The sequence below is a fragment of the Passer montanus genome, unplaced genomic scaffold (assembly GCF_014805655.1).
Source record: "Passer montanus isolate IOZ18808 unplaced genomic scaffold, ASM1480565v1 scaffold93, whole genome shotgun sequence".
In the NCBI taxonomy this organism is placed as follows: Eukaryota; Metazoa; Chordata; class Aves; order Passeriformes; family Passeridae; genus Passer; species Passer montanus.
In genome coordinates, this window is record NW_024374701.1 from 1920061 (window position 1) to 1945688 (window position 25628).

Genomic DNA, 25628 nt, shown 5'->3' on the forward strand with positions numbered 1-25628 from the left:
GATCGCTGGACGCCTCTTGTGTAAACTGGGGCAGCGAGCAGTGGCTGGGGTGGGCTGAGTGAGGGTGGGATGGGGATGGGATGGGGATGGGGATGGGATGGGGATGGATGAGGATGGGATGGGATGGGATGGGATGGGGATGAGGATGGGGATGGGGATGAGGATGAGGATGAGGATGAGGATGAGGATGAGGATGAGGATGAGGATGGGCGCTCTGAGCCGAGGCTGCCGCTAGATGGGAGTGTGGGAGAGGCGCAGGGCTGGGGGAGGCTCCGCTGCCATCGCTCCAGCTCGGGATGTTTGTGCTCCTTTTCTTACTGCATAAAAAATAAAGTTCTTCTTTAATGGATTTTAGCACAATAGCTCCGGTTCTGCCCCGGAGAGCCAGGCCAGACAGAAATGTCCTGAAGCACTTGGTAACCACCAAATGTCAGGTTAAAAACGACTTCACTGCAGAATGTCCTGAAGAAAGGGAAAAGAAAAACCTCCCAGAAGTCCCAGGCTTCTGCTTGTGACCAGAGCCAGCCGAGCACAGTAACATTTTGCCGAGAGCAAAGGGGCACATTTAAAATGTCCCTGGAGCCATCCAGCTCCTCTGAGCTGTGCCCAAATTCCCCCAAGGACAGTCCCGGCCATCTCTGCAAGAGTGCTGCTCTCCCTCCAGCCTGGGCTTGTTTCTCTGTCATTTTCAGGGCTTTCCAAAGGTTATTTGAAGTCGTGTTTTCCCCTCCTGTGGGTTGGATGGAATGATCCCACACGTCCTGCCCCACTGGGAGGTTTTAATTGCAGGTTGTGATGCTGGACCAGCCAGGGGCAGGGAGACCCTCCCAGGCTGCTGAAATCCAGGTTTGTTCTGCTGCCTCTGAGCTCATTCCTGCCACGGCAGTGGCTGACGTGGGAGGTCCTGCAGCCACCAGAGAAACTCGAAAATTCACGTTAAACTCACCATTAACCTTTGCAACATAACCAAAACTAATGAATGTTTTCTTCATTTTGCCGGGACCAGGCACTGAGGAATGAAATTGGATTTTCCAGAGGCCCAGGTGCCACTTGGTGAACAACCAGCATGTGCCAGCCCTCCTGGCAGGGGCTGAGCATCCTTCCCACCCCCGGCAGGGGCTGGGCTCTGGCACTGGTTCCTGCAGCAGCTGGTCAGTGCTCTGGCTCTCAGCCACAGCTCTGGCTCTGCTCCTGGAAGGAAACTCCCCAAATTTGGAGACAAACCCGGTGCAGGAGGAGGGAGGGGAGCAGGAGTGGGGGGCTCTGGGCTCGGCAGCCCCCAGGCAGGGCTGAGTGCCAGTGCTGCAGCCTGCCAGCAGCCCTGGCACAGCTCTGCCCCCGGGGCTGCTCCTGCCTGGGCTGGGCTCTCCCGGTGCCAGGGAAACGGGGAACTCTCTGTGCTGTCCCGGGACCGAAGCAGCCCTTTGTCCTCCCTCGGCAGGAGGCTGCACACAGGGAAGGGAGCTGCTCCTTCCTGCTGTGGGGACACCCCACCACCCTCGTTCTGGGTGCCCTGCCCCATCTCGGGCGGGATGCTCTCCAGAGGAAGCTGAAATCATTTGTCAGGGATTTTGGAGAAGGGGGGAGCAGAGCTGGGAGCCCTGAGCCGGAGCTGGAGCCCTGGGCTGGAGCCCTGGGGACTCGGGGGGCTCAGAGGAGCCCGTGGCCCCCCAGGCTCCAGCCAAGGTCGAACCCCCCCGGTGTTTTCCTGCTGCCCCGGGGGGCTGGCACGGCGGCAGCCGGGCACAAGGAGCCCTTGTGCAGGGAGGATGCTCCGGGTGCCCAGCCCGAGCCACCAACAAAGCAGGGATGGAGCGGGGGCGGCTCCGGGGCTGCGGACACTGCGGGGCTCTGCTGGGGCTGCCCGGCTCCCAGCTCTGATTTCCACCCAGTTTTCCAGCCCAGAAACCCGGGATGCCCCCGGCTCTCCTCCAACCCACCCCAAGGAGAGGGCAGCCCCCAGTCCTGTGCCCCATGGACCTGCCTTTTCCCCGCAGGTGTTTCACACAGAATTCCCGTTCCCTGCAGCCCGTTTTGGGTGAGGATGGGGAGCTGAGTGAGAGGGAGCAGTGCTGCAGCTCTGCTGCCCCAAATCCTGGGTAAACTGAGCCCAGCTCCCTCGCACCTTGGCTCTCCCTGCCCGTGGTTCCAGGGGGCTGTGACATTCTGGGGGCACCCAGCATCCTGCACCCCATCCTCATCCAGCCCTGGAAATGAGAAGTGCCGAGCTGCTCTGTCAGTTTGGCTTAAATTCACCGGAGAATCATTTGATTTGAAGCAGTTTATGTTATTAAATATGACTGCACGGGAGCCCCTGCAGGATAATCCTGTATGATAAATGATGTTTGAAATGAGGGAGCCCCGGCACCGGCTCCAGCCCCAGATTAATGTGCAGGAGCAGGGGAAGCACAGGGCAGGGCTGGATGTGCCAGAGCTGCAGCTGCAGCACCTCGGGAGCCTCCCAGCCACAGCAGGGATGGAGCATCCAGCCTGGCAGAGCAGGAATGGAGCATGCAGCCCTGGCAGAGCTGCAGAGCAGGAATGGGGCATGCAGCCTGGCAGAGCAGGAATGGGGCATGCAGCCTGGCAGAGCTGCAGAGCCCCTCAAAGCACATGGCCCTGGGGACAGGGGGCAGTGGTGGCCTTGGGGCAGCTGGATTTGATCTCAGAGGGTTTTCCCAGCCTCAGTGATCCTGTGAGGAGCCAGCACTTCCACACCTGAGCTTTCTGCCCCGTCCCCTGCACCTGGGTCAGCTCCCTCTGGTATCACCCAGGCAGAGGCACCAAAATCTGGCAGCAAACCCCCACGGTGAGCAGGAGCTGGTTGTGCTCTGAACTCCTGTTAGAAACGTGAAGGGATTTCCAGGGAGCAGGGAAAGCATCCATCTGCCCCTGTCCCCATGGTTTCAGGAGTGCTGAGCGTGCCCAGGAGATGGATCCAAGCTGAAGGGCTCAGGCAGGGGACGTGGCTCCCTCAAATCCTCAGTGCAGGGCTGCTGGCTGAGCCCAGCTCCATCCCAAAGCGCAGCCCCGGGCTCAGGGCCAGGCTGTGCTCTGTCAGGAGCAGCTGGCACAGCTGGAGGCAGCTCCCAGCAGTGGGAACAGGACCTGGCTTTGCTGCCTGCCCAGCTCAGGGCGCTTCCCCACCCTGCAGAGGCTGATCACAGCCAACAGGCAGCTCCTGGCCCTTTCCTCCTGAAACAATCAGTGTGCAGGGCTCGACTGAGAGGGATTTGGTGTGAGATAAGCTTCCCAGAGCGGGGCTGAAGTAATAATTGAATAAGTGTGAGGTGCTGAATGAGACACGGTGAGTCAGAGCAGAGTCAGAGCAAGAGCTGCTCTGGGGCAGGAGGAAAAGGCTCCTGGTGCCTCCCCTGGTGGGACTGAGCCCCTCGAGCTGCCCGAGGCAGATTTTGGGGGTAAAGGCCAGGGATGGAGCTCTCTGGGGGCTGTGCAGGGTGCAGAGCTCCCCAGGTCCTGCTGCTGTGGGTGCTTGGCTCAGGGCTGGGCTCCTGGAGCACCTCGGGGTTGGGACTGTGCCCCATCTGTGCCAGGGCAGAGCAGGGAGGGAGGGACAACACCCAGCGTGTGGAGCTGGCCCAGGACCATCCCCTGCCAGACATGGGTTTATTTGCCACTGTCTGCTGTGGGTTGTAGGCTCCTGACAGACTCGGGGCTGTGCTGTTGCCACCTCGTGTCCCTTCTGCTGGATTTCCCACCTCTCCCTTTAATTTTTTACCAGTTTGTTTGGTTCTGCTCCCAGCAGAGGCAGCTCCACGGGAAGGAGAAGAAATCGAGCGTTTATTTTTAGAGAGTGCCAAAAGAGTTCAACCCAAGGCAAACACAATTACTTCAGGTTGTGCACAAGCTCCGAGAAATCATCTCCAAGGGAAATGCCCCAAAGGCACAGCACGAGGCACTGGGGCTGAGAGCACACGGAGCTGCTGGAGCAGCACATCCCACCCCAGAGCAAGTGCCTGCCCGGGAAAGGGGGTGGAATTGGGGTCTCTCCAACCCCACCACGGGTTCCCTGGGTGCTGAGGGTGGGAGGTGATCTCTGGACCCCCATCCCACCCCTGCCCTGGCCCGGGAGCCCGGCGGGTGCTGCTGCTCCTGGCAAGGCTCCGTCCCCATCCTCTGGGATGTTCTGGTGCTCCCGGGAGCCCCAGACGCTGCCCCTGGCCCGGATCTGGGCATTCACTGCTGTGCAGCCCCGAGCCGGGCAGGGCTCAAAGCCTCCACTGTAATTCAGCTGAACAAGGGACCGAGTCAGATCCGGGCTGCTCTCGCTCTGCCTCAGCGAGCACAAAGAGGAGAAAAGGCCTGAACCAGACAATTAAAACAAGCAATAAAACTGCACCGTGGAATGATTTCTCCTTGACACGCTCGCCCCCAACAAGTGCCACATGTCCTGTGTATAAATAGCAGCTGCCCAGGCTTGCTTAATCATCCCATTGTTGCTTTATAATATTAATTAAACATTCCTCTGGGATTGTTTGCATCCTAATTAAGCAGGGGAACTTACAAAAGACAGCGAGGGAACCAAACAAGTGCGGGCTGGGGGTGCAGTTTTGCTAAACCGTGTGCAACTGTGTTTAAAAAAGCCCAGAAAATCGCAGGGCTGTGGCTCAAAGCCACTGCGCTGGGGCTGGGCTGGAGGGGGGCACGGTGCGGGTGACACCCGCGGGGGACAGCGTGGCACTGGGGGGACAGCGTGGCACTGAGGGACAGCGTGGCACTGAGGGGCACTGGGGGGACAGTGTGGCACTGGGGGACAGTGTGGCACTGGGGGCGACAATAGTGTATTGCAGGTGACAATATCATATTATGGGTGACAATAGTGTATTGTGGGTGACAGTAGTGTATTGCAGGTGACAATATTGTATCGTGGGTGACAATATCATTCTGTGGGTGACAACACTGTATTGCAGGAGACAATATTGTACCACAGGTGACAATATCGTATGGTGGGTGACAATATTGTATTGCAAGTGACAATATCGTATCACAGGTGACAACATCATATCGGGTGACAAAATTGTACCGCAGGTGGCAATATTGCACTGGGTGACAATGCACACTGCGGGTGGCAATGTCAGTCCACGAGTGACAGTATTGCACCACGGGTGACAATATTGTACCATGAGTGACAGTACTGTACCACGAGTGACAATGTCGTACCACGGGTGACAGTATTGTACCACGAGTGACAATATTGTTCCACAGGTGACAATGTCGTACCACGGGTGACAGTATTGCACCACGGGTGACAATATTGTACCATGAGTGACAGTACTGTACCACGAGTGACAATGTCGTACCACGGGTGACAGTATTGTACCACGGGTGACGCCTTTCCCAGGGACAGGTCCCCAGGTGCCCCAGGCTTGTTCCCCCTCCCTGCTCTCCGGGCAGACTCCAGCTCATTGTTCCCGGCTCAGACTCGTGCACCCTGCAGGGATGTGCTGCGAATTACTTCCCAAATTATGTGAGTAATTAAAATCAATGAGAGGGTATCCTGTTAAATAACGTAATTAGATGAGCACAGCCAGGAGATGAGTGCAAGGGTGGTTTTGTTCTCCTGCCTGGAGACAGCTTTTAACTCTTTCCCTCTTGGCTCTTCCCGGCAAGGGCAGGCAGGGCTCCCCTGGGCCACGCCAGGAAAACGCCTCCAGAGCTTCCTCCAGAGCTTCCTCCACCCCAGGGCTGTCCTTGCCCACCCCTGGTTATGTGGGGACACTGGAAATGCCCCAGACCTGAAGGCTGCAAGCACCTGAACCCCTGTGAACACAGAGCTGCCTTGGGATCCTGGCAGAGGAGAACAGAGCTGGGCACGGAGGGCCACACGTGGGAATGGGAATTGGCTGAGGTGCATGAGGAGCTGAGGAGCATGAGGAACTGTGTGAGCTGCACAAGGAGCTGTCTGAGCCATCCCCACAGGTCCAGGCTGTTCCCATTGCCCAGCCCAGGTCCCCATGGACAAGCAGCACCTTTCCCACAGCACAGAGGGCTCAGGGGCTGCCCCAGCTCCAGAGGAACCCGAGTGCTGAGAGTCCTTCTGGTTCTGCTCCTGCTTCTGGCAGGGCAGGAGGAGCTCAGCCGGTTCAGACACACGTGGAGAGCTCTCTCCTCCAGCTCCTGGGGCTCTGGGAAGGGTGCAGGCATCTGGCCAGATGGCTCTCACTGCAGGGCTGGAACAGAAATAATTAATTTATGGTATCGTGTTCGGGACCCTGCTGTGCCCCAGAGGAAACGCTGCAAACCCTCACCTGCGGTTATTTTTCCAGCTGGGATGCACACAGAGATGAGGGCTCTGTGTCCTGCTGAGCCTTCAGCCCCTCTGTGATTCTCCAGGGTTGCCAGGATGTGTCACATCCAATTGTCCCACGAAATCACATTATGGCAAAGGAGCTCAACCCCTGCTGGGGACAATCCCGGGGTGGGGACACCGGGAATCCCCCCGGAGGGGCCGCAGGGGTGACAGGCTGCTCCAGGGAGATTCCAGCACACAGAGCCCCGGTGGAGCCCGGCTGGGGCGGCTCCTGCAGGTCCCGCAGGCTGCAGGGAGGAAGGTGCAGCTTCAGCTCTTTGAGTGCCCCATCCCACCCATCTGAGTGATTTACAGCTGCCATAAACCCCTGCTGAAGGAGCACTTCTGCCCGACTTTCCTGGCAGTGCAGCTTATCTCCAGAGAAGTTCCCAACACCCTGTAGCTGCAAATAGAATGTTTCTCCCATTCCTCTTAGGAATAAATAAGAATTTCTCGTAGGAATATCTCTGTTATTTGCCTCTTTAAGGTCCATATTCCGTGCAAAGCTCCGACCATGCTGCTAACAGCATCGCAGCAGCCACAGCTTTGCACACCAGGCAAGCAGCACACACAGCGTTCCCCTCTTGAGAGATGTCGAGTGAGGGGACCCAGTGTCTCTTTTTGCAAGCGAGCTCCATTCAGGGCACAGGAAAGGCAGCACAAAGCCGGCCGTGAATGGTCTCCAGAGCATTAGCATGAGCACATGCAGATCAGGCAGCTGCAGAGCAGCGCCTGGCCGGCTGCCCCAGGGCCAGCCCCGACTGCTCTGCAGCACAGGAGCCCCGAGGAGGGGGAGCTCTGAGCAGGTACCTGGGGGGAGCTCCAGCCGAGCCACCCCAGCAGGACGTGGCTGGGAAGGCACCTCCAACATCCCCAATTCCAATCCCTGCCCTGGGCACGGACACTCCCGCTGTGCCGAGCCCTGCCCAGCCCGGCCCTGGGCACTGCCAGGGATCCACAGCTGCTCTGGGCACCTGCGCCAGGGCCTCACAGGGAGGAATTCCTTCCCAAAATCCCATCTAACGCTGCTCTGTTCCAGTTTGAAGCCACTCCACAAGGGTGGACAGAAAGGGCCGCCAGCCGCGGTTCCTTTCCCCTGCACCACAGCAATCTCATTGTCAGAAGAATAAGCTGTGAAATGGTTTTGAAAATCAAGGCTTTTTAATTACAGGCACATTTGGGAGCCTTCTGGAGGCCATCTGGCCGGGAGAGCAGGGTGTGGGCTGCAGGAGGGGCGAGCCCAGGGAGCAGAGCAGCTCCTGGAAAAGCACTCGATTAACGCTAAGAGCTAAATCCTCTCTTGCCATTAAGCCAGATGGGCCAGAGCAGCAGGCACCACCCAGGGCTGGGCAGCTCTGGCCGTGCTGGGCTCTGGGAGTGCTGCTGGCCCAGCCCGGGGCTGAGGCTGACCAGAGATTCCCAGCAAATCCCAGCAGCAGGCTGCTCTGCCATCGCTGCCCTCCCTGGCATCCTGCCCCTCTGGTCATTGTCCGTGGCTGGGACCAGCCACTCCTGTCAGCCGGGCAGAACGCAGCCAGGGCCTCCTCACACACTGCCATTCTGCTAATTAGGTGGGTTTTGTACTCAATAATGGAGAACAATTCCGTGGCAGTTTCATGAAGGAAAAAAGAGGAGCAAAAGCCATTGTAATTTCAGGAAAAGTCCCTGGAGAAGTGAAATGGTAATTCACAAACCCAGCTCTGATCTATTAGCACATCCTGCTCTGGAGACTAAATTAGGGAGGATGTCTGGCTGGGGTGATAATTCTTCATTATTTGAATGTCTATAAAGAATGTTTATTAAATATTTTTTCTCTGAAGAACTTTGAGATGCAGCTGCATTTTCTCGCTATTTCCAAGCATTTGAAGCCTAGCCCACACTGGAGGAACTGCTTTTCCCAGAGGGTCCCTGTGTGCATTCTGGGCTGCAGATTTCCCTGGGCTCACACTCCCAGCCTGTGCCCTGTGTAACACACGGCCTTGCAGGGGCAGCCTCTGCAGAAATGTCCCTCAGCTGCCACCCCAAGTGTCACCGTCAGCTGGGATGTGCTCCTGGCTGTGGGAATGCAGGGTTGGGATGTGCTCCTGGCTGTGGGGTGCCCCAGGGCACAGCTGGGATGTGCTCCTGGCTATGGGAATATCCCAGGGCAGGTCTGGGATGTGCTCCTGCCCATGGGGTGCCCCAGGGCTCGGGGCTGGGACCCCCAGGCCACACTCCTGGGGACTGAGGCAGCTGCAGGAAAAGCTGCTCCTCTCTCTGGAAAACTCCTCTTTGCCAAAAGGAGCAGGGAGGTAACAAACAGGATGAACTCCTGATAAAAGAGGAGGAAAGCAAAATGCTTTACAAGCAGCCTTTCAGCATTCAGAGAAAGGAGGACGGGGGAAGCAGCAGCCCTGAAGCCCACGAGGAGAGAGGCCAAGGCTTGCTCAGGCTCCTGCAGCAGTGCTGAGCTGGGTGCTGCCCTGCTCCTCTCCTTGTATGGGCACAAACAGGGCCTGCCTTGTGCCTATATTTAATTTGCAAAGGAGAAAAGGAATCCTGCCTGCACGCCTCTGCTCCAGCAGCCTCAGCCCGGGAGGTTACAGCAGGAGCAGAGCTGGCTGTTGGAAGAAAAGAACCCCCCTGCTCGCACACAAGCCCCTCCTGAGCTGGCAGTGAGAGGAGCAGCTCTGGGAGCAGCTCTGGGAGCACAGCCCTGCTGCACACAGGGCTCTGCTGCGCCAGCACCAGGCTCTGCTCCCGGGGCTGTGGCAGCACCCTGGCCTGTCCCCCTCTCCAGCCAGGGACTGGGGCTCTTCCCTTGGCTGCAGACCTCTGTCCCTCTGTCCCTCTGTCCCTCTGTCCATGTCACTGCTGGGGGAGGCAGGAGGGACGGGGAGGCTCAGAGCCCTGGAGGCTCGGGGCTGTGCCTTGGAGCAGTGCTGGCACCTTGGCAGGGAGCCCTGCCGTGATTTACAACCTCTCCCTGGATGGGAACTCTTGTTGGGACACCAGGAAACCCCCGTGAGAGAACAGAGCAGGGTGTCCCACAGCAGAGCGAGACAATCCCACTTTATTGGAAACTCTTGGAGAGCCGACACTGCAGAACTTGGTTCTGTCCAAGCAGGTTTGTACAACAGCACAGGAACACAACGGGAAACGGGGACTGAGCTTTGCATCTGGGTGAGAGCCCAACAGTGAACTTCAGAGGTGCTGTACCTGGAGTGACCCACAGGGACAAGGGGAGGGGAGGGGGCAAACCCACCGAGACCCCCAGGTCACAAACCTTGTGCCCCTCTGGTTTGACTGGCAGGGGAGGGAGATGCTGGGGGGGCACCAGGGATACAGTTTAAAGGGAACCCCCCCCATAGCAATTGTTCAAGTCTTATAAATTCAAACTTCTTTCCATTTAAATAACAAGTGCTTCAGGTACAAGGCTTGGGATGCCTGGTTTGTAGCCCAGTTTCAAGTGCACACAAGCAGGAATAGAACTTTTTAACAAAACTATATATATATATATTTGCACACTCATACACACACATGCACACCGTGGATTTTGTGCTGCACCATTGAGCTGGAGATGATGGAATGGGCCTGGCACCAGGAGCTGCTCACCTGGAGCACCACTCACCCTAAAGCTGCTAAAGATTTGCATTATTTTTGCCAGTATTGGCCCCCAAAGGTTTCCCCACGTGGAGCTCAGGCTGCCGTAGTTCTCCAGAAAGCTCCACGTGCAGGTGAGTGAAGCCCAGAGCACGGATGCTCTCTCGTGCTGTGGAGAGCCCAGGGTCCCCTGAGCAGCCTGCAGCTCGTGCTGGGTGTGGAGATGCTGGCCAGGGCAGAGGTCAGACCCAGACGGCCGTGTTGATGTCAAAGCCCCCCTGGCTGTAGTCTCTGGGGTTGGGGACTTTCCTGGTGCCCACCTTGGGGTGCTCGCTACGGCCCTCTGCCCTCGGGCACCTCTCTGCTTTGCTGTGGCTCTGCAGGTTCCCGTGCAGGGGCAGGTAAAACGTCCCCTTGAGTTTGCTGATCTTTTTGGACCTCTTGGAGATCTCGGGCTGCTTGTCCTCGGGAGGGAGCCAGCAGGGCTTCTCCTTGAGCAGCCTGTCGCGGTCCGGCCGGACGCTCCTCAGGAACTTCTTGAAGATGTTGGCCGTGAGGGAGAACTTCCTGCAGAGCTCCTGGGATCTGCTCGCGGACAGGGACGCCTCGCTCTTCTCCCCCTTCTTGTCCAGCTCGGGCAGGTCCAGCCAGTTGCCCACCAGGTCTGCGAAGATGTTGTCCCCCAGCACCAGCGGCTGCCGGTTCCTGCTCTGCGACATCAGGGACGACGTCCAGTCGTGGCCATCGTCACAGCCCGGGCACTCCTGGCACGGCGGCCGTGCCCCCGCCGTGCCCTGCCTGCTGGGCTGCGCCGTGCGGGGCTGGCTGCTGCAGGCGGGTCCTTTGGGGGGGCACAGAGCCTCCCCGCCGAGGCTCCCCGAGGAGCAGGGGCTGTCCCCAGGGCGGGCGCTCCCCGCGAGCGCAGCGGGCTGGGGCGAGCTGGCTGCCCGTGGCAGGGGACACGCCAGGGGCGGGGGGCAGCGTCCCTGGGCCCCCCCTGGCCGCGGCTCCTGGCGCCCCGAGATGTCCAAGCGCTCCAGAGCCGTCTGCACCTGCAGCAGCTTCAGCTCCTGCAGGGCGCCCATCATGCACGTCATCTGCTCGTGCAGCCCGTCACCCACCTCCTTCATGGACAGCTGTGGGGACAGGACAGGACAGGACAGCGGTCAGCGGCACCCAGGGCAGGGTCCCCTTGTGTCAGTGTGCCCAGGTGTCAGTGTCACTGTGGGGCAGTGTCCCCCTGTGTCAGTGTGCCCGTGGGGCAGCATCCCCAGCAGTGTCCCCATGGGGCAGTGTCCCCCTGTGTCAGTGTGCCCAGGTGTCAGTGTGCGCCTGTGTCAGTGTGCCCGTGGGGCAGCATCCCCAGCAGTGTCCCCCTGGGTCAATGTCCCCAACAGTGTCCCCAGCAGTGTCCCCTGCAGTGTCCCTGTGGGTCAGTGTCCCCAGCAGTGTCCCCAGCACTGTCCCCATGGGTCAGTGTCCCCAGCACTGTCCCCAGCAGTGTCCCCATGGGTCGGTGTCCCCAGCAGTGTCCCCAGCACTGTCCCCAGCAGTGTCCCTGTGGGTCGGTGTCCCCAGCAGTGTCTCCAGCACTGTCCCCAGCAGTGTCCCTGTGGGTCGGTGTCCCCAGCACTGTCCCCAGGCAGGACAGCAGCAGCACGGGCCAGCAGAGCAGGGCTGAGCAGCTTTCTGGGCCATGCCCCCCTCCTGACCACACGTGCCACTCATCCCCCCTGCACTGCATCCCCTTCAGCCAACAGCGCTCTGATTCTCCTTAGATTTTTCTAGGAGTGGCCCTCCAGGAATAAGAGGAGCTGACAGAAGTGGATTGTTTAACCTGACAACAAAAATAAGAGTTTGAGTTTCCATTAATTGCTTGGCAGAAGCCCAAGGTGCAGAATTATGAATGGTTTTGGCTGCCACCAGTTTTAGAATATTCCTGTGCTTTTGAGTCTTTTGTCCCCTGTCACCAGCTGAAATCAGGAGCCAGAACAGAGCCTTGCTTCCTTACCTGAAGTGCTCAAGTAGATTAAAAATAAACCCCAGGAAGAATGAGATTGTTACTCCATAACACATCTCCAGCTCTCAGTGCCCTCAGACAGGCACCTCTCACCAGAGGACAACCAGACATTTCACTGCACTGGAAATTCTGCACAGAACAACCAACAAACTCTGGGGTTACTTACATTCCACCAGGAATTCTTCGATTCCCAGGCTAGGACCTTTAGTAGCAGCTCTGCTTCATCCCTGAACCTCACCACAAAGACTGAACTTTCTACACCAGGCTCAAAACAAGCAAGTTATTCTCCAGAGCTTCCCAGCTCCCCTTCTCTTTCTCTCCGCTGCTTTCTCCCTCTCGTGCAGGATCTGGATCATATTCCCAAAGCAGCAGCAAGCAAACGGGCTCCACTTCCCAACAGCTGCCACCGAGTCATTTTTAGCAGGAGGGGAGTGGGAAGGGGCAGGAGAGGGAGGAACAGCAGGGCCAGCAGGGCTGGCAGGGCTGGAGGTGAGGCCGTGGCGCCCTGGCTGAGGTGGTTTGCAGAGATGACCCCAGCTCCAGCCTACGCTGCCACCAACACTTCAACAGGCTCATCAACACTTTCTGTACAGCAGCAGATCTCAAGATTAGGGTGAAAAAGGCCAGCTTTTTCTTTTATTCTTACATTCAGCTTTACGTTACCAAGCTTTATGTTCTACATCTCCTTCATTTTAACGAAGCTGGTTCAATTACTCGCTCTGTTTCCATCTCTGTACTGAGCTGAGCAGTGAGGAACAGCACCAGCAGAAAACTGAGAACCCAGCTCTCTAAGGTGAACTGCTCAACAGTTCCTGACCACAAATCCCCATTTCAAACCCCAGAACCTAGAACTAAACTCACCAGCAGGCTGCAGTCATTTTCCTGAGCTTTTCTCTCAAAAAACTTGTGTATCACCCGGAATGAGCACAGAGCTACAAAGACACAGAAAATCTCTGCTCAGCTTCTTGATTCCACCACCCAGGGCCTCCAGCTATGGCACTTCCTAACATCAGCAAACAAAGCCCTGCTGCAGACGTGCAGATGATGTCCCTTGCAGCCCCAGCGTGCCCCTGGCACCCAGGGCGAGCTGGGCCAGCCTCAGCCAGCACTGCCACCTTACCTCTCCAGGTCTGCCGAGGTGCTGCTCGTCCTAACCCTCCTCGCCTTCTTAATGGCAGTCTGTTCTATCTGGGGCTTTGGGAAAAGCTGGATTTGGAGCCAGCTTGGCCCCTCATTGGCCGCCTCCCCCAAATCCCCTGGCGCAGTAATCGCGCTGTGGGGAGCGCAGGGTCCTGCCCCAGCCCCAGCTCCTCCAACCCCAGCACCTGCCCCACTGCCCCCGGCCCCAGGGAGCTGCCCTGGGATGGGGCAGCCCTGCCGGGCTCAGCAGGCAAAGCCAGGGAGCATTAACCCTTCCTGGGCAGTGCTGGGCAGAGCTGGGCTCGCTGCTCACAGCAGAGCCCCTGGAGGAACAGTCTGAGCCCATTTCTCCTCCTGGACAAAGCAGCTGGGGCTGCCAAAGCTGGGCAGCAGCAGCCTGGGGAGCCTGAAGCGCTGGAAAGGAAGAGGGGTGATGTCCTCTGTGGAAAGGATCTCTGTGCATGACTGAGGGGGATCCTGGGCTGAGCCCCTGGCAGCACAGCACAGCACAGGAGGCTCCGGGCTGGGGCTCCTCCATCCTGCCCCAGTGCCTGCCCTGGGGGGGAATCCCATGGGGGAATCCCACCCTCCAGCCCAGTGTCCCTTCAGCAATGTCAGCCCCACCAGCAACAACTGAGCTCTCAACATCCTGAGCCTTCAACTCTGCTGCCAAATGCTGCTGTAATTTCGGGTTGTGCAAGTTAAAAAAATGAAGCAAACCAACCCCCTCTGCTTTATCTTTTGCTCTTCTTGGTGTCTGCTCAGTCTTTTACAGCACTGGAGAAAGCCCAGCCCAAAGTGAAGTCACTGCCTGGTGGCCAAACAGCCTGTGGGGCTTGGATTCCATCCACCTGCAATTAAGAGTGCTCACCTTGGAAAGAAAATTCTGGAGGGAAAATGAACCTTCCCCAGTGCCTAACTGCCAGCCTCTCCTCCTTGCCAAGATCTCAGCTCTCCCAAGTTCAGACTGGCTTCTCTGAGACTCTCCAGAAAAAGAACAATGTCCCAGAGAAGAGAGATCACCCTGGCAGAGGGTCAGGACTGAACTGCCTGGCCTGTGAGAAGAAAAAGGGATTCTGCAAAAAATTCAGCAGATTGGGCTGCAAATCAAATGGATGCAGGGCTGGGGGTGATGGGAGCTCCAGGCTGAAGGGACAGGCTGAAGGGACAGCCCTCGTACCCCCGTGGCTCTTGGTCACCACCCTGCAGAAGGAACTCAGGTTTGTGGTGAGCTGGGCTGCAGACCGTGTGAATGTGGCCCCAGAGCCCAGAGAGCCCTCGTGGTGTGGAGAGGGACCCTGGCCCTGCTGGGGCTGTGCAGGGCTGCTGTGTGAGCTGGGCACCAGGAGCTGCTCCTGCCTCTGCCAGCTGTGACCCCCCAGCTCTGTGGGGCTCAGAGCAGAGCCAGGGCCACAGCCCTGCCCTCCCTCTGCCCTGCTGCTCCTGCCCACGCTGCACAAACCCAGCAGCACTTCCAGGGCCCACGTGTCCAATCTGAGGCTTGGCCCTTCAATAGAAGTGGTGGTTTGGCTTCTCTGCTGCCAAAAAGAGCCCTCTTAGAGCCATGACAACTTGCAGATATCCAAAGCTAGCTCTATAAACCAGTTAAAAACAGATGCCTCAGATTGGATCTCATTATTCCTGAAACTTTTGCAATCCCTAAAAATTGGCATGAAAAATGTGATGTCTAATTCTGCACAAGCCAACTCATGCCCTTTAAAGCAAGACAAGTACTCACAGGGCTGTGCTCCCCTTCAGTGCCTGGGACTGGTGTGTGATGGGAGAGGTTCCTTTCTCCAGCACTGAGGCATTACCTGCTCAGCCCTCCTGGGCAGGTGTGACCCAGGCAGCTCTGCCTCAGTGCTCCTCCAAAGCAAAGCTCCTTCAAACTACAGACACCCCAAGCACTGAAAACTGAAGTGCAAAATTCAGAACTCCACTTTCAAATGATTGTCAGGGAATATTCAACATGGGGGGGAACTAAACAAAAGACTGCCAGAGTTCATGTATGGAGTGGTTTTTGGCCTGGCAGTGCATCCTGAGCAGCAAGGGCACCAACTGTTTGGAAAACACCCTTTCCATGGTGCTCACCCCCCAACAATACCCACAACTGCTTCACACAGCTGCTAAACCCATGACCTTGCAGCACTGATTAACACAGCAGGGCAGAGCCTGGCCCAAGGAGCCTCCTCCAGCAGCTACTGGCATTTCACCAAACAGCCTCAAACACACGAGATCCACAAATAAGGGAGAGCTTCCTTCCCCCTTCCCAGGTAAATCAGTAACTTTTCCCAGCCACTCTGGGAACTGATGCTCTCCTGTTAACATCTCCCTTCCCAGCTCTCAGGATCCAGCTCCAGCCATCTCCTGGAGCCACAGCCCAGCATTCCCAGCCCTCTCCTGCCCAGGGCCAGCAGCTCGTGCTGCTGGTGGGAAGGAAAAGCCCGGACACCCCAGCTCCACTGAGCACAGAGCTGGGAAGAGCCCCCAGCGTGTTTGTCACCAGCAGGAGGAAGACAGATGTCCAGCTCGTAGGTAAAAGAAATGCACACACAGGAAGTTATTGCTAAGAGGACAGGAAAGAACAAATGGCAAATAGTTCTCAATAATAGTTCTGATGGGCAACAGAGCCAGCACCAAACAATCGGTATTTAAAGCAGATGACATAATAGAGACTAAAATTATTTTAGAACTGCTGAGCTGATCATATTGTTTCTGTGTTTTCCTTTGGGTCACTAACTGGACTAATCTCAGCAAGCCTGCAGTTGTGGCTGGGCACAGCCTTGCTGCACAGAGCTCTCTCCAGCCCCTCGTTCCAACTTTCTTTTCCTTCCCCTGGAGCATGCCAAGGGCCTGCAGTTGCATTTTATCACAATAATTTAAAGTGTCTCTTTTACCTCATCTTCCCAGGGTGGGTGTGCATGAGGATGCTAACTGTGAGCTCAGTTCTCTGGAAGAGGAAGGATGCTGAAACTGAACCAGACTCCTCCTCACAACAATTTCAAGAGATCCCAAGCAGATGTTAACCACGACAGACGTGGCTCACACCACTCCATTTCCCACCTTCCTCCCCACTGCAAGGATATTGTGCTGTGCTTCCCAGTCACACTCCCTATCCTTAAAGGCAAATCAGAAAAATCAATTCTCCTCAACCAGGATAAAAACGGGCCAAAAATAACCCCAATCTTCAGACTTCTACTCACAACCCATAAGGGAGACCACAGGCCTTGACTGGCCACTGAAGATGATGGTTAGAAGGGTCACTTTTCAGCCCAGAGCTGCTTCCCTGGGAGGCTGCTCTTTGCCATTCCTGATTACGTGAAACTGGGAGTCTGAAAAAATCCATCCTCATCTTTAGGTGACTGTTCTGGAAATAACCCAGAGGACACAGCCTGTGAGCGCCTTCCCTCCCCAGTTAAACACGACAGGACATCTGCTGTCAAGTCACTCCTTTGCACCTTCCCCCAGAGCAGCAAGGAACGAGGTCTGTGACACCCACCCAACCTTCTGGCACTGCCTCCCGTGCCCCAAAGCAGGACCTGCATCAGCTGAGGCTCCTGAGCTGCAGCAGGGGCACCAGACCCTCCGGGCTGCCTCACACACTGCAAACCACCCGAGCTGCCCCTTCAGAGAGAGCAGGAATGAAAACACAGCAGATCCTCTCGGAGCGTGACACAGTTACCGGAATAGGACCCAGTGTGAGACAAAGAGTAAAAATAATTGGCTGGATTTTCCACTCGGACCCAATGTTCTATTCCTGCAGGATATTCATAGCAGGAAACATTGTCTACCAGGACATAAATTAATGTAAGAGCAGAGTCAGACTCTATCAAACTCAGTAATTCGATGCATTTATGACAAATGTGCAGGAAGAACATTAAAAGTTCCAGTCAGACTGATGACTTAAATACTTTTCCTCCCAGAAGAAAGCAACAGAAAGCTCAGATACATCCTGGCTTCATCTGAAAGACCAAAACATGCCAAGTAAAGTCCAAGCACAGCCAAGTAAGGTTCCAAGCACAGCTGACGAGGCTGTGCCCCCTGGCCTGTTACAGCCACACAAACCCCACGTGCCAGATGCCTCTGCCCCGTGGACTCAGCAGTCCCCAGAGAGAAAATGATTTATCCTGCCTCAGATGAGCCCCAGCCCCGACCCCACAGTCCTTGCGTGCTGCTGCTGCACACCAGGGCGAGCTGTCCTGGTGTCTGAGAGCGCAGGCAGGCACAGAAATGAAACTCCTCTCTGCCCATCCCTCAGCAGGACAGCTCCTGCTAAGCCTCAAACTCCTGCTAAATCTGAGCTTTTGCTGAGATAGTTCTGTGACTCGGGGAGCAGCACAGCTCTGTGTGCCTCAGGACAACGCCTGCAGACCCCGAATGCAGGCAGAGGGCTTGGAGGATGGGCATCACGGCAGGAAGGGCACACTGCCAGGCTCTGGGGCACGCTCCACAGCTGCCCCTGGAAGGACAGACAGGAGTGCAGAAGCACAGCTTATTCCACCACCAGACCTACAAACCAGCGCTGCACGCTCCCACGAGCCGCCGTGCATCCAGAAATCTCCAGGGGCTTCCCGGAGCAGGACGAGGTCTCAAATACTTCCTGCAGCCCGGGCTGAGGTGCAGAGGGCTGGCACAGCCTGCAAGGAGCTGCCCGGGCTGGTGGCAGCCCGGGATGAGGATGGCAGCCCTGGTCCCACGGCATGAATGGCTGTGTCAGCTGAGGCTCTCCCGGCTGCTCTGAATGAATTCCAATCAAAGGGACAGCACACATGCCAGGAACGATCAGCTTACAATGGAAAACACGCGGCTGGAGCGGGAGAGCTCTCCTGGCTGACTGAAAGGGGTCAGATTGATCCTCGGGAGCCCTGGCAGAGCTTTCCCAGAGGAAATGGGAAGAGCAGGGTGAGCGTGCCTGACCCGGCTCGCCTGGCACAGCTCGCTGTGCTCTCAGGGCACAGGTGACACACGGGGGCCCAGCCAAGCACACCAGCAATTAAATGTGTTCTTAATAAACAAAGCAAGGGAAAGGAAAACCAGAGCTGGAATCCTCCTGTCTCACGCTGCTGGGGGATTGAGTTGCACTGGAAGATAACCTTTCCTTGGGAACTGGGAGCTGTGCCAACATCCACTATTTTGTGAGAAAATCCCCTCCTCAAAACTGGCCAGAAGTGTGCTTTAGCAAACCAGAGGCTGCCTGCACTGAGACAAAGCAAACTTCTGCTAACGGGACAGTCCCTAACCCTGCTGTGTGACACTGAGGAGCCCGGCTGCTCACAGAGGGCAGCCCTGCAGAGCCTCCCTGCACACCAGGGCTGCTGCTGGACACAGCACAGCCTGGTCTGTGTGCTGCTACGTGCAGGGGGACAGCGGGCTGGACTCCCTGTGCCCACTGTGCTGCCTCAGTGGCTGCAGGTGGCCAAAGCCACTGTCACCATCGCTGCCCGTGGCCCTGCAGCAGCCAAGGGCCGGGCAGGACGTGCCCAGCAGAGCATGGCACAGCTCACAGCCCAGCTCCCACTGCCCAAGCTGCAGATGGGCCCAGCTGTCCCTCGGGCCGTGCAGAAACACCCATTTCCACTCCAGGCTGCGGCACAGGAGTGATTTTTACAAGCTGGTGTCACTCAGGACAGCCCTGAGGGCTGCTCCAGCCACTGCAGCTCCCACTCTCACTGCAGGCTGAGCCAGGGAGGCGCGGGAGGTGAGCAGGCTGAGCCCAGCTGCACCCTGCGGATGCAGAGCCGCGCTCGGCCGCGCTGGGATCGCCCGTGTGAAAGGAAGTTCCAAGGGCTGAACAACAAAAACCGGGCGGTGGGAGGGGGAGCCAGCTGTATGGAGAGCCAGGCTGCTCTCAGCCAAGCCACAGCTCGGCCAGCTCAAGGTGACAACTGCCCCCTCCCAGGGTTTCAAGCCAAGCATACGCAGATTGATGCCAGGCTACGTCATGGTTTGCTAATATAATAAAAACTGTTGCATTCTTACAATTGATAAAAATCAATTCCTGCATTATAGCAAGGACTGAACAAAGGCAGAATTTTCTCATTTAAAGTGTTTTTTTCTGGGTTTCACATTGAGTGTGAGGGATCTCCCTTTGTGTTGAATATACTGACTCTTCAGAAGTTGGATTTTGCACTACAGAGCAGGCATGTTTTAGACTGAGAGGTGCAATGTTTAGACTCCTCTACAAAAATATTGCTCAGATAACAAAACTGATTTGGTTAGAAGACAAAACACAGATTTAGGAACCTTATCCTTAGGCTGCTCTTCTGGAAGCTATTCCTTCTCCCACCTCACCTCCCAGCTCAGAATTTCAAGGGCTGTCAGATAATTCTGTCCATGTCCCGGTTGGCAGTTTGCATTTCACTCATCACACTCAGGGTACAGCACACCAGTGCTTCCCATTTCCCTTTGTTTTAGTTTGTCTTTCACCTCCTGTGCTTGCTGGGGAAACACTGGGAACGGCACCAGGTTAAATGTCACTGCTGCCACGGGAGCAAAAGGCCACTGCTGCAGCCCGTGTTTCACAAGACCCCGGGATCTGGAGGAGCACGGGGCTCTCCAGCCCCGTCTGCCCCGGGCACAGCTGGAACTCTGCCTGCCCGCTGGGGTGACACACGGAGTGCTTCCTGCCATGCACACAGCTCCAGGGAGCACGGACCCGGCTGCAATCACCTCCCTCCAGCCCAGACCCCGAGCTTCTGGCATTCAGAAACTTCACCCACCCGTTCTTGCTCTGCCTTGTCTTCCCCTTTTGTTCTCATTATCTATTTATCAGGATGAGGCAGACTCCGAGCCAGACCCACTGGCACCCTATTTTGGGAAGGATCAGTTCCGCCTCCCAGCCCAGGCAGGCAGCCCCAGAGCAGCAGCAATCCCTCCGGGCTGCCGGACAAGCCCCAGCAAGCCCCGGCACTGAGGATACCCCGAGCGGGAGGGCGAAAACACCGCTCCTTTCTGACAAAGGCTTTCCTATTAAAGAAGTGTTTTCACAGGGCACCGGAGGTGCCAGCGCGCTCCTTTCGCAGCCTTTTGATTCCCAGAAAGTTATTCCCGTCCATCTCTGCGCCTGCTTCCCTGATTTCTGACCTGTGCGTGTCCCTAAAGCCCCCGCCGCGGTTTCTCTCCGACGCACGGACGGACCCCGACCCACAGCCGGCCCTGCCCCGCTCACGGCGATGGCAGCGGCGGGACCCCCGACGCACAGCCGGGCCCTGCCCGGAGCCGCCCCCCGGTCCCCGACCCCCGGCCCTTACCAGCTCCTGCCGCAGGCGCCGCAGGTGCTGCTCCATGGCCCGGCGGGCGCGGGGCGGCCGCGGCTCGGGAGGAGAGGGGGCGGCTCCGGGGGCTGGCCCGGCGGCCCCGCGCTCCGCCCGCCCGCCGAGCGGCCCCGCCGCTTTGGCCGCGCTGCTTCGCGGCGCTCCGCGCTCCGCACGTGGCTCCGCGGGCGCGGATTAACCTACATGGCCTTAATCGGGAGAAACTGCAAAGCCCCCCGGCTGCGGTGTCCCCGTTCTGTCCTGGCCGCGGTTGCCGTGCTGGGCCCGGCCAGCGGGGACACAGGCGCGGGTGGCCTTTGCCGGGGCCAGCACCGGAGGGGACAGGCGCTCCCGGGCCCCGGGGGTTTATTGTCACCACAGCTCCCTTTCTGTTCCGCTGGCTCAGCCCCTGCCAGTCTGCACCGGGAGAACTCCTGGCTCTGGGGATGTCGGGGCCACGGATGAGCCCCTCTTAGCCCGGGATGCTTTTATCTCGGATCGACATTGCTAACACTGCTTCTCACCACAGGACACCAAACAGATGGACAGGCGAGCAGGGAAAAAACAAAATACAAACACTTTTGGATCATCAGACTTCATAACTGCGCTGAATTTGAAAGGGTTTGAAGTTTGGAGTGTTTCTCACAAATAAATATTATTCCCATCTTATTTGCAAAATGTGTTGTTTAGATGATAAATGCTGAGTCCCCTGTGATATTTTAGTCTGAGTTGCTCTGCAATGCTAAAGAACTTGATAGGAGGAGAAATACTACTTTGTGTTTTCAAATTTGGGATTAAAAAGGTAATTACTTGGTTTTTTCCCCATAAATTTCACAAAGACTGGCTAAAATTTTTGCCTCTCCAGGTCTTTATTTTTTGGAGGAAAACATTTTTTATAGAAGGTAATAGGGTTTGGTTTGTTTGCTAGTTTGTTTACAGAAATCAGTTTCAGTGTTTTTGAAAGCTGACCTTTGTGTCAAAATCCAGTTTAAATGGGAAATTTGCGATCTGCCCTTTCACATGTGTTTGGGAAACACTCCAGAGTTAATGTTTATTGATCCTTCCAGCGTCTGGGTTATTATGGGTCAAAATTTCCTGTCTCCTCGCTCGTTTCAGGGCTCCCATTTCCCATCTGTTCAGCATGGGAACAGCATCTCTCTTCGAGGCTCTGTAGAATGTGGGGCAATAAAGATATTAATTTATTGAAGAAATGACCTTATCAAAAAGTGAATCACTTCCAACAGGCCATGCCATGATGTGAGAGGGTGCTTGTCAGTCTCAGCTCTTCCCTACAGTCCAAGCCAGCCAGCCCAGCTATGATTTTTCCCCTGAAACCTGGCAGGATTGGTTGGCCAGCTGGCTGTTCCCCACGGGCCGGGTCGGGTGTGGCTGTCCAGAGCCCATCCCAGCATATGGCAGGGTGAGGAGCCAGGCAGGAGGGAGAGATCTGACTGCTGGGATGGCCCCGGGAGCCAGAATGTGCCTGGCTCGGGCAGCTCCTGGGGCACAGGGAGCGAGCAGGGAGAGACCAGGAGCCCCCAGGGCGTGCAGTGCCCTGGCAGGGGTGAGAAGGGCCAGCCCAGCCCTGGGTCACTGCAGCACTCCCAGATTTAACTGAGCTGTCCCTGGCAGGGGTGAGAAGGGCCAGCCCAGCCCTGGGTCACTGCAGCACTCCCAAATTTCACTGAGCTGTCCCTGGCAGGGGTGAGAAGGGCCAGCCCAGCCCTGGGTCACTGCAGCACTCCCAGATTTAACTGATGCTGTCCCATTTGACTGTGGCAGCACCGTGGAGATGCCAGGGGTACCCATGGCTGTTGGAAGGACCAAACTGAACTCACACAATGTTTTACCCTCGGCGCGTGTCAAGGATTCAGGAGGCCTGCACGTGTACAAGGCAAGTGGCAGATGCTGCAGGCTCCTGTGCCTCTTGCAAGACACCAAACGCTGTGATCTTCTGGCAGATGAACAGGAAGAGTTTCTAGGCTCTGTTTGGCTGCTGCTAAGGACATCTTTTTGATCCATTTTCCAGCCTCCGGGGCTGCTCCTGTCCCAGGAGACTGATGAAGGAGTTCAGGAGCACAGAATAAAGAAAAGACCGGAATATTCATGTGCTCCAAACTCCTGGGAAGTTGCAAGCGAAGAGAAAAATCTGAAATATTTTCTCAGTAGGATTTCCTTACTAAGCAGCATTTTTCTCTTGCGTGTAGACAACTGGTTCAAAGCAGCACCGACACCTCACGCCAGGCCCTGTGCTCCTTCCGCTCTGCCGTGGTGTAAACCATGAGCAGATGGTGCAGTGCACTGGAAAATCAGATCTCCGAGAAAACACAGAGCCAAGAATAAAACTCCCTGAAGCAGAAAGCTACATGGTTTATTTCGGGATAAAAAGCAAAACTGAGATCCTTGGGCAAAAATTAGAATACTCCTTCAGAGTGGAGTATTGCACTTGTATGAACTGCCTCGTTCGTTCCTGATTGAGGAAACATCCATCCCTTCACAGCTGAAGGCTCATCTCATTTGTTGCCTTTCAGTTCATTGATCTGCTTTCTCCAGGCTCCCACGTGACTGTTCTTTGCTGAACTAACAAGCGTGGTTATCGCTGAATTTTCTTTCCTTTTCACTTTCTTGCACACCGACGACAAACCTTTCAGAATTTCCTCCCACTTCAGCTGCAGCATGACCTGAATTGCATCCATCCTTGTTTAAACCCACTGGGGCAGAAACACCCAGCCACGATAGGTAAGGATGTAATGCCAGAACTTTGGCTGGTTTTATATTTGTGCATAAAGAAATAAAATAGCCCTGAAAATATTCCTGTTTCTTCCATTAAGTCTAATTTAGTGCACACAGTCTCTGCCCTTGTGGCCTTTATATATAAAGTTCTGACATGCCCCAGCCTCACTATGCCCCATCCTCACAATAAAAACTTCTAACGCTGCTCCAGCCCAATTGCAGCTGCTGGCATTGCCCTGCCCGCTCTGGAGTGCCAGGATGAGGAGCAGGGCAGCTCCTTGTGCAGCACTGCCTCGTGCTGCGCATCCACTGCATTTCCTCTCGCCTCGCTGCGTTTTCGTGACCTAGATCCCGCTCATACGAGCTCAAAAAATAATTTAGCAAATCTTGGTATCTAAGATTAAACTGGGATGATGTTTATTTATTTGGAGGAAAACAACAGGAGTGAAATACTGGCATTTCTCTCTGCAGAGCTGCAGCAGCTGCTCTGACCTGATCCCTTAGTTCTCCTTGCTTTAACCTGCAGCTGCACCCGTGCATGTGCCTGTGCTGACTGCCCGTGGGCCTGGGATTCCATCTGAAATCTGGGGAGGTCTCCCTGATCCTTGTGAAGGATGTGCCTGACAAGGAACCCAATCCATCCCACAGGGGGGCACTGAAATGAGCCTGAGATGGATGTCAGACATCACCCTCCTCCTCCTCCTCATCATTATCTATGGCAACTCCAGCAGCAGACTGGCTGGAAGAGCCCACAGCTTTGTCATGACTACAGCAGTGCAGGGGATCCTGCTGCTCCTGCTCACTTGCCATGCAGCTCTCTTCTCCAGAGGCCAAGGGAACATGCAGGGTGCTCGGAGTCAGTCTGTGCTGTGAATACACAGCCACCCTCTCTGCTGGATCAATGGCCCTTTCACTGTCCCGGGCCCTACTGTACACAGAACAAACACAGTTTCCATGGCAGTGCAAGCACAAATACATCCCACACTCCAAGGAGTGACTCACACGTGCTGCAGGGAACAGAGAAACTTCCCTGTCTTAATGGGAAAACATCTGGGACAGGAGGATGAGATTATCTCACTTTCAAAATATTCTGCAAATATTATGTAAACCAGATTTGCTCTGAATAATTCCATGTCTTGGCAGATCCGAAAGACAAATCCTTTGAAGGCAAAGGAATAAGGCAAGGCTGGTGCCTGTTTGCAGTAGCAATGGCCAAGTCAATAATGAATATATTCTTAAAATAGATACAACCCAACAGTTCTGGAAGCCAACACAAACCATCCATGAGCACTTTACCTCAGTATCTCAAAGAGTCACAACAAGAATTTAAGTGCTGGAAATAAAGAGCAGATTTATATGAAAAGGAGGAGATGCATAAATTTGTGGGAAGTATTTAGTGCAAGTCCTAAGTCCTGGTATTGGCTGAAATAGGCTGAAACAGGCTGAAACAGGCTGAAATAGGCTGAAATAGTCTGAAATAGGCTGAAATAGTGAGCACCCGACCTGGAGCATCAGCAGCACCACTCAGAAGTGTCTTAGAACATCACTTGCCTAAAGCTGATACACTGATATACAGACTCAGGGGAAAATGGGTCCTGCATGGAATGAAAATCAAATATGTGATGTGCACTTTCTGGCAGGGACAAAAATGTGGTGAGCACTTTCTTGGAGGGATAAAACATGCTCTCAGTGTCTATGGGAGAAAGAATTTTCCCTAGCAGGGCTTTTCTGCATCCTAAAACTTTAAGGATTTTTATGACCCCAAGCTAGGGAGTTTACATCCCTTCAAAATAACCTGTTATTTTAGTAATCCTCCAGCTCTGAAGGATGTCTCATCTGCTTCTTTTACCAACCTAAATCCTTTCCCAGGACCTATTCCGCCTGCAGAGTATTCAGATTCAATGTCAAGATTTCCAAAGGCTGCTCTGAGCAGGAATAGCTCCTCGGGCTCTCAGAAGCAGAGCCATGGCATGGCAGAGCTGCAGATCCCCCTGGGCAGGGCTGGCAAGCGAAGGTCAGCAACGGGAACTGGAACTCAGAGTCACTGAGGTGGAGCAAGGCTGGAGGGAGAAGATTCCTGTTTGCACTGTGATCCAGCACAGCCCAGCCCTCACACAGGGCTCTCAGCAGAGCCAGGAGCAGGTGGGATTTACCGTGGGGATGAGGGTTACAAACCCTTCACGGGAGCTGCAGGAGCTGAAGTGTGACACAGCCAGGCCAGAGCAGCGGGACAGGGACAGCAAACCTGCCAGGGGTGTCAAACAGGGAGTTTGGAGTCTGTCTGCGCTGAACGGCTGGAGGAAATGAAATACAAACAGCAGCACCTTTGTGACTGGCGGTGCAGTGTCTGAATGTCCCATAAACGCACAGAGAATAACGTCTGTCTCCAGATCACCTGGGCTGTATTGCAGCCTGCGTGAAACCTTGGGAGGAAGGGAATAAGTGAGAGACACAGAGAGGGAGCAGCTCCTGCAGTGGCTCTCGGGGGCTGTTCTGTCGCCTCCTCGCTGCCCTTCCCCCTGGGAACAGTCCCTCCTCACTGCTCTTTCTTGTCTGTTCAAATCACATCAATTTAAAGGGGTTATGAAAG

The 25628-nt window shown here is 55.8% G+C and overlaps 1 protein-coding gene across 3 annotated transcripts; it reads right to left on the minus strand.

Moving 5' to 3' along the window:
* Positions 1-9318: 9318 nt before the first annotated feature.
* Positions 9319-20402, minus strand: INKA2 (inka box actin regulator 2). 3 transcript variants are annotated; one of them, XM_039695759.1, is made up of 2 exons: positions 20303-20402; positions 9319-11028 (listed from the first exon to the last, which is right to left on the minus strand). In XM_039695759.1, the coding sequence occupies exons 1-2, from the start codon at positions 20336-20338 to the stop codon at positions 10135-10137; spliced, it is 930 nt and encodes a 309-aa protein (XP_039551693.1). In that variant the 5' UTR covers positions 20339-20402; the 3' UTR covers positions 9319-10134. The 3 variants fall into 3 exon arrangements, with proteins under 3 accessions (XP_039551693.1, XP_039551692.1, XP_039551694.1); XM_039695758.1 differs by lacking the exon at positions 20303-20402 and adding an exon at positions 19772-20284; XM_039695760.1 differs by lacking the exon at positions 20303-20402 and adding an exon at positions 12079-12755.
* Between the last annotated feature and the right edge of the window lie 5226 nt (positions 20403-25628).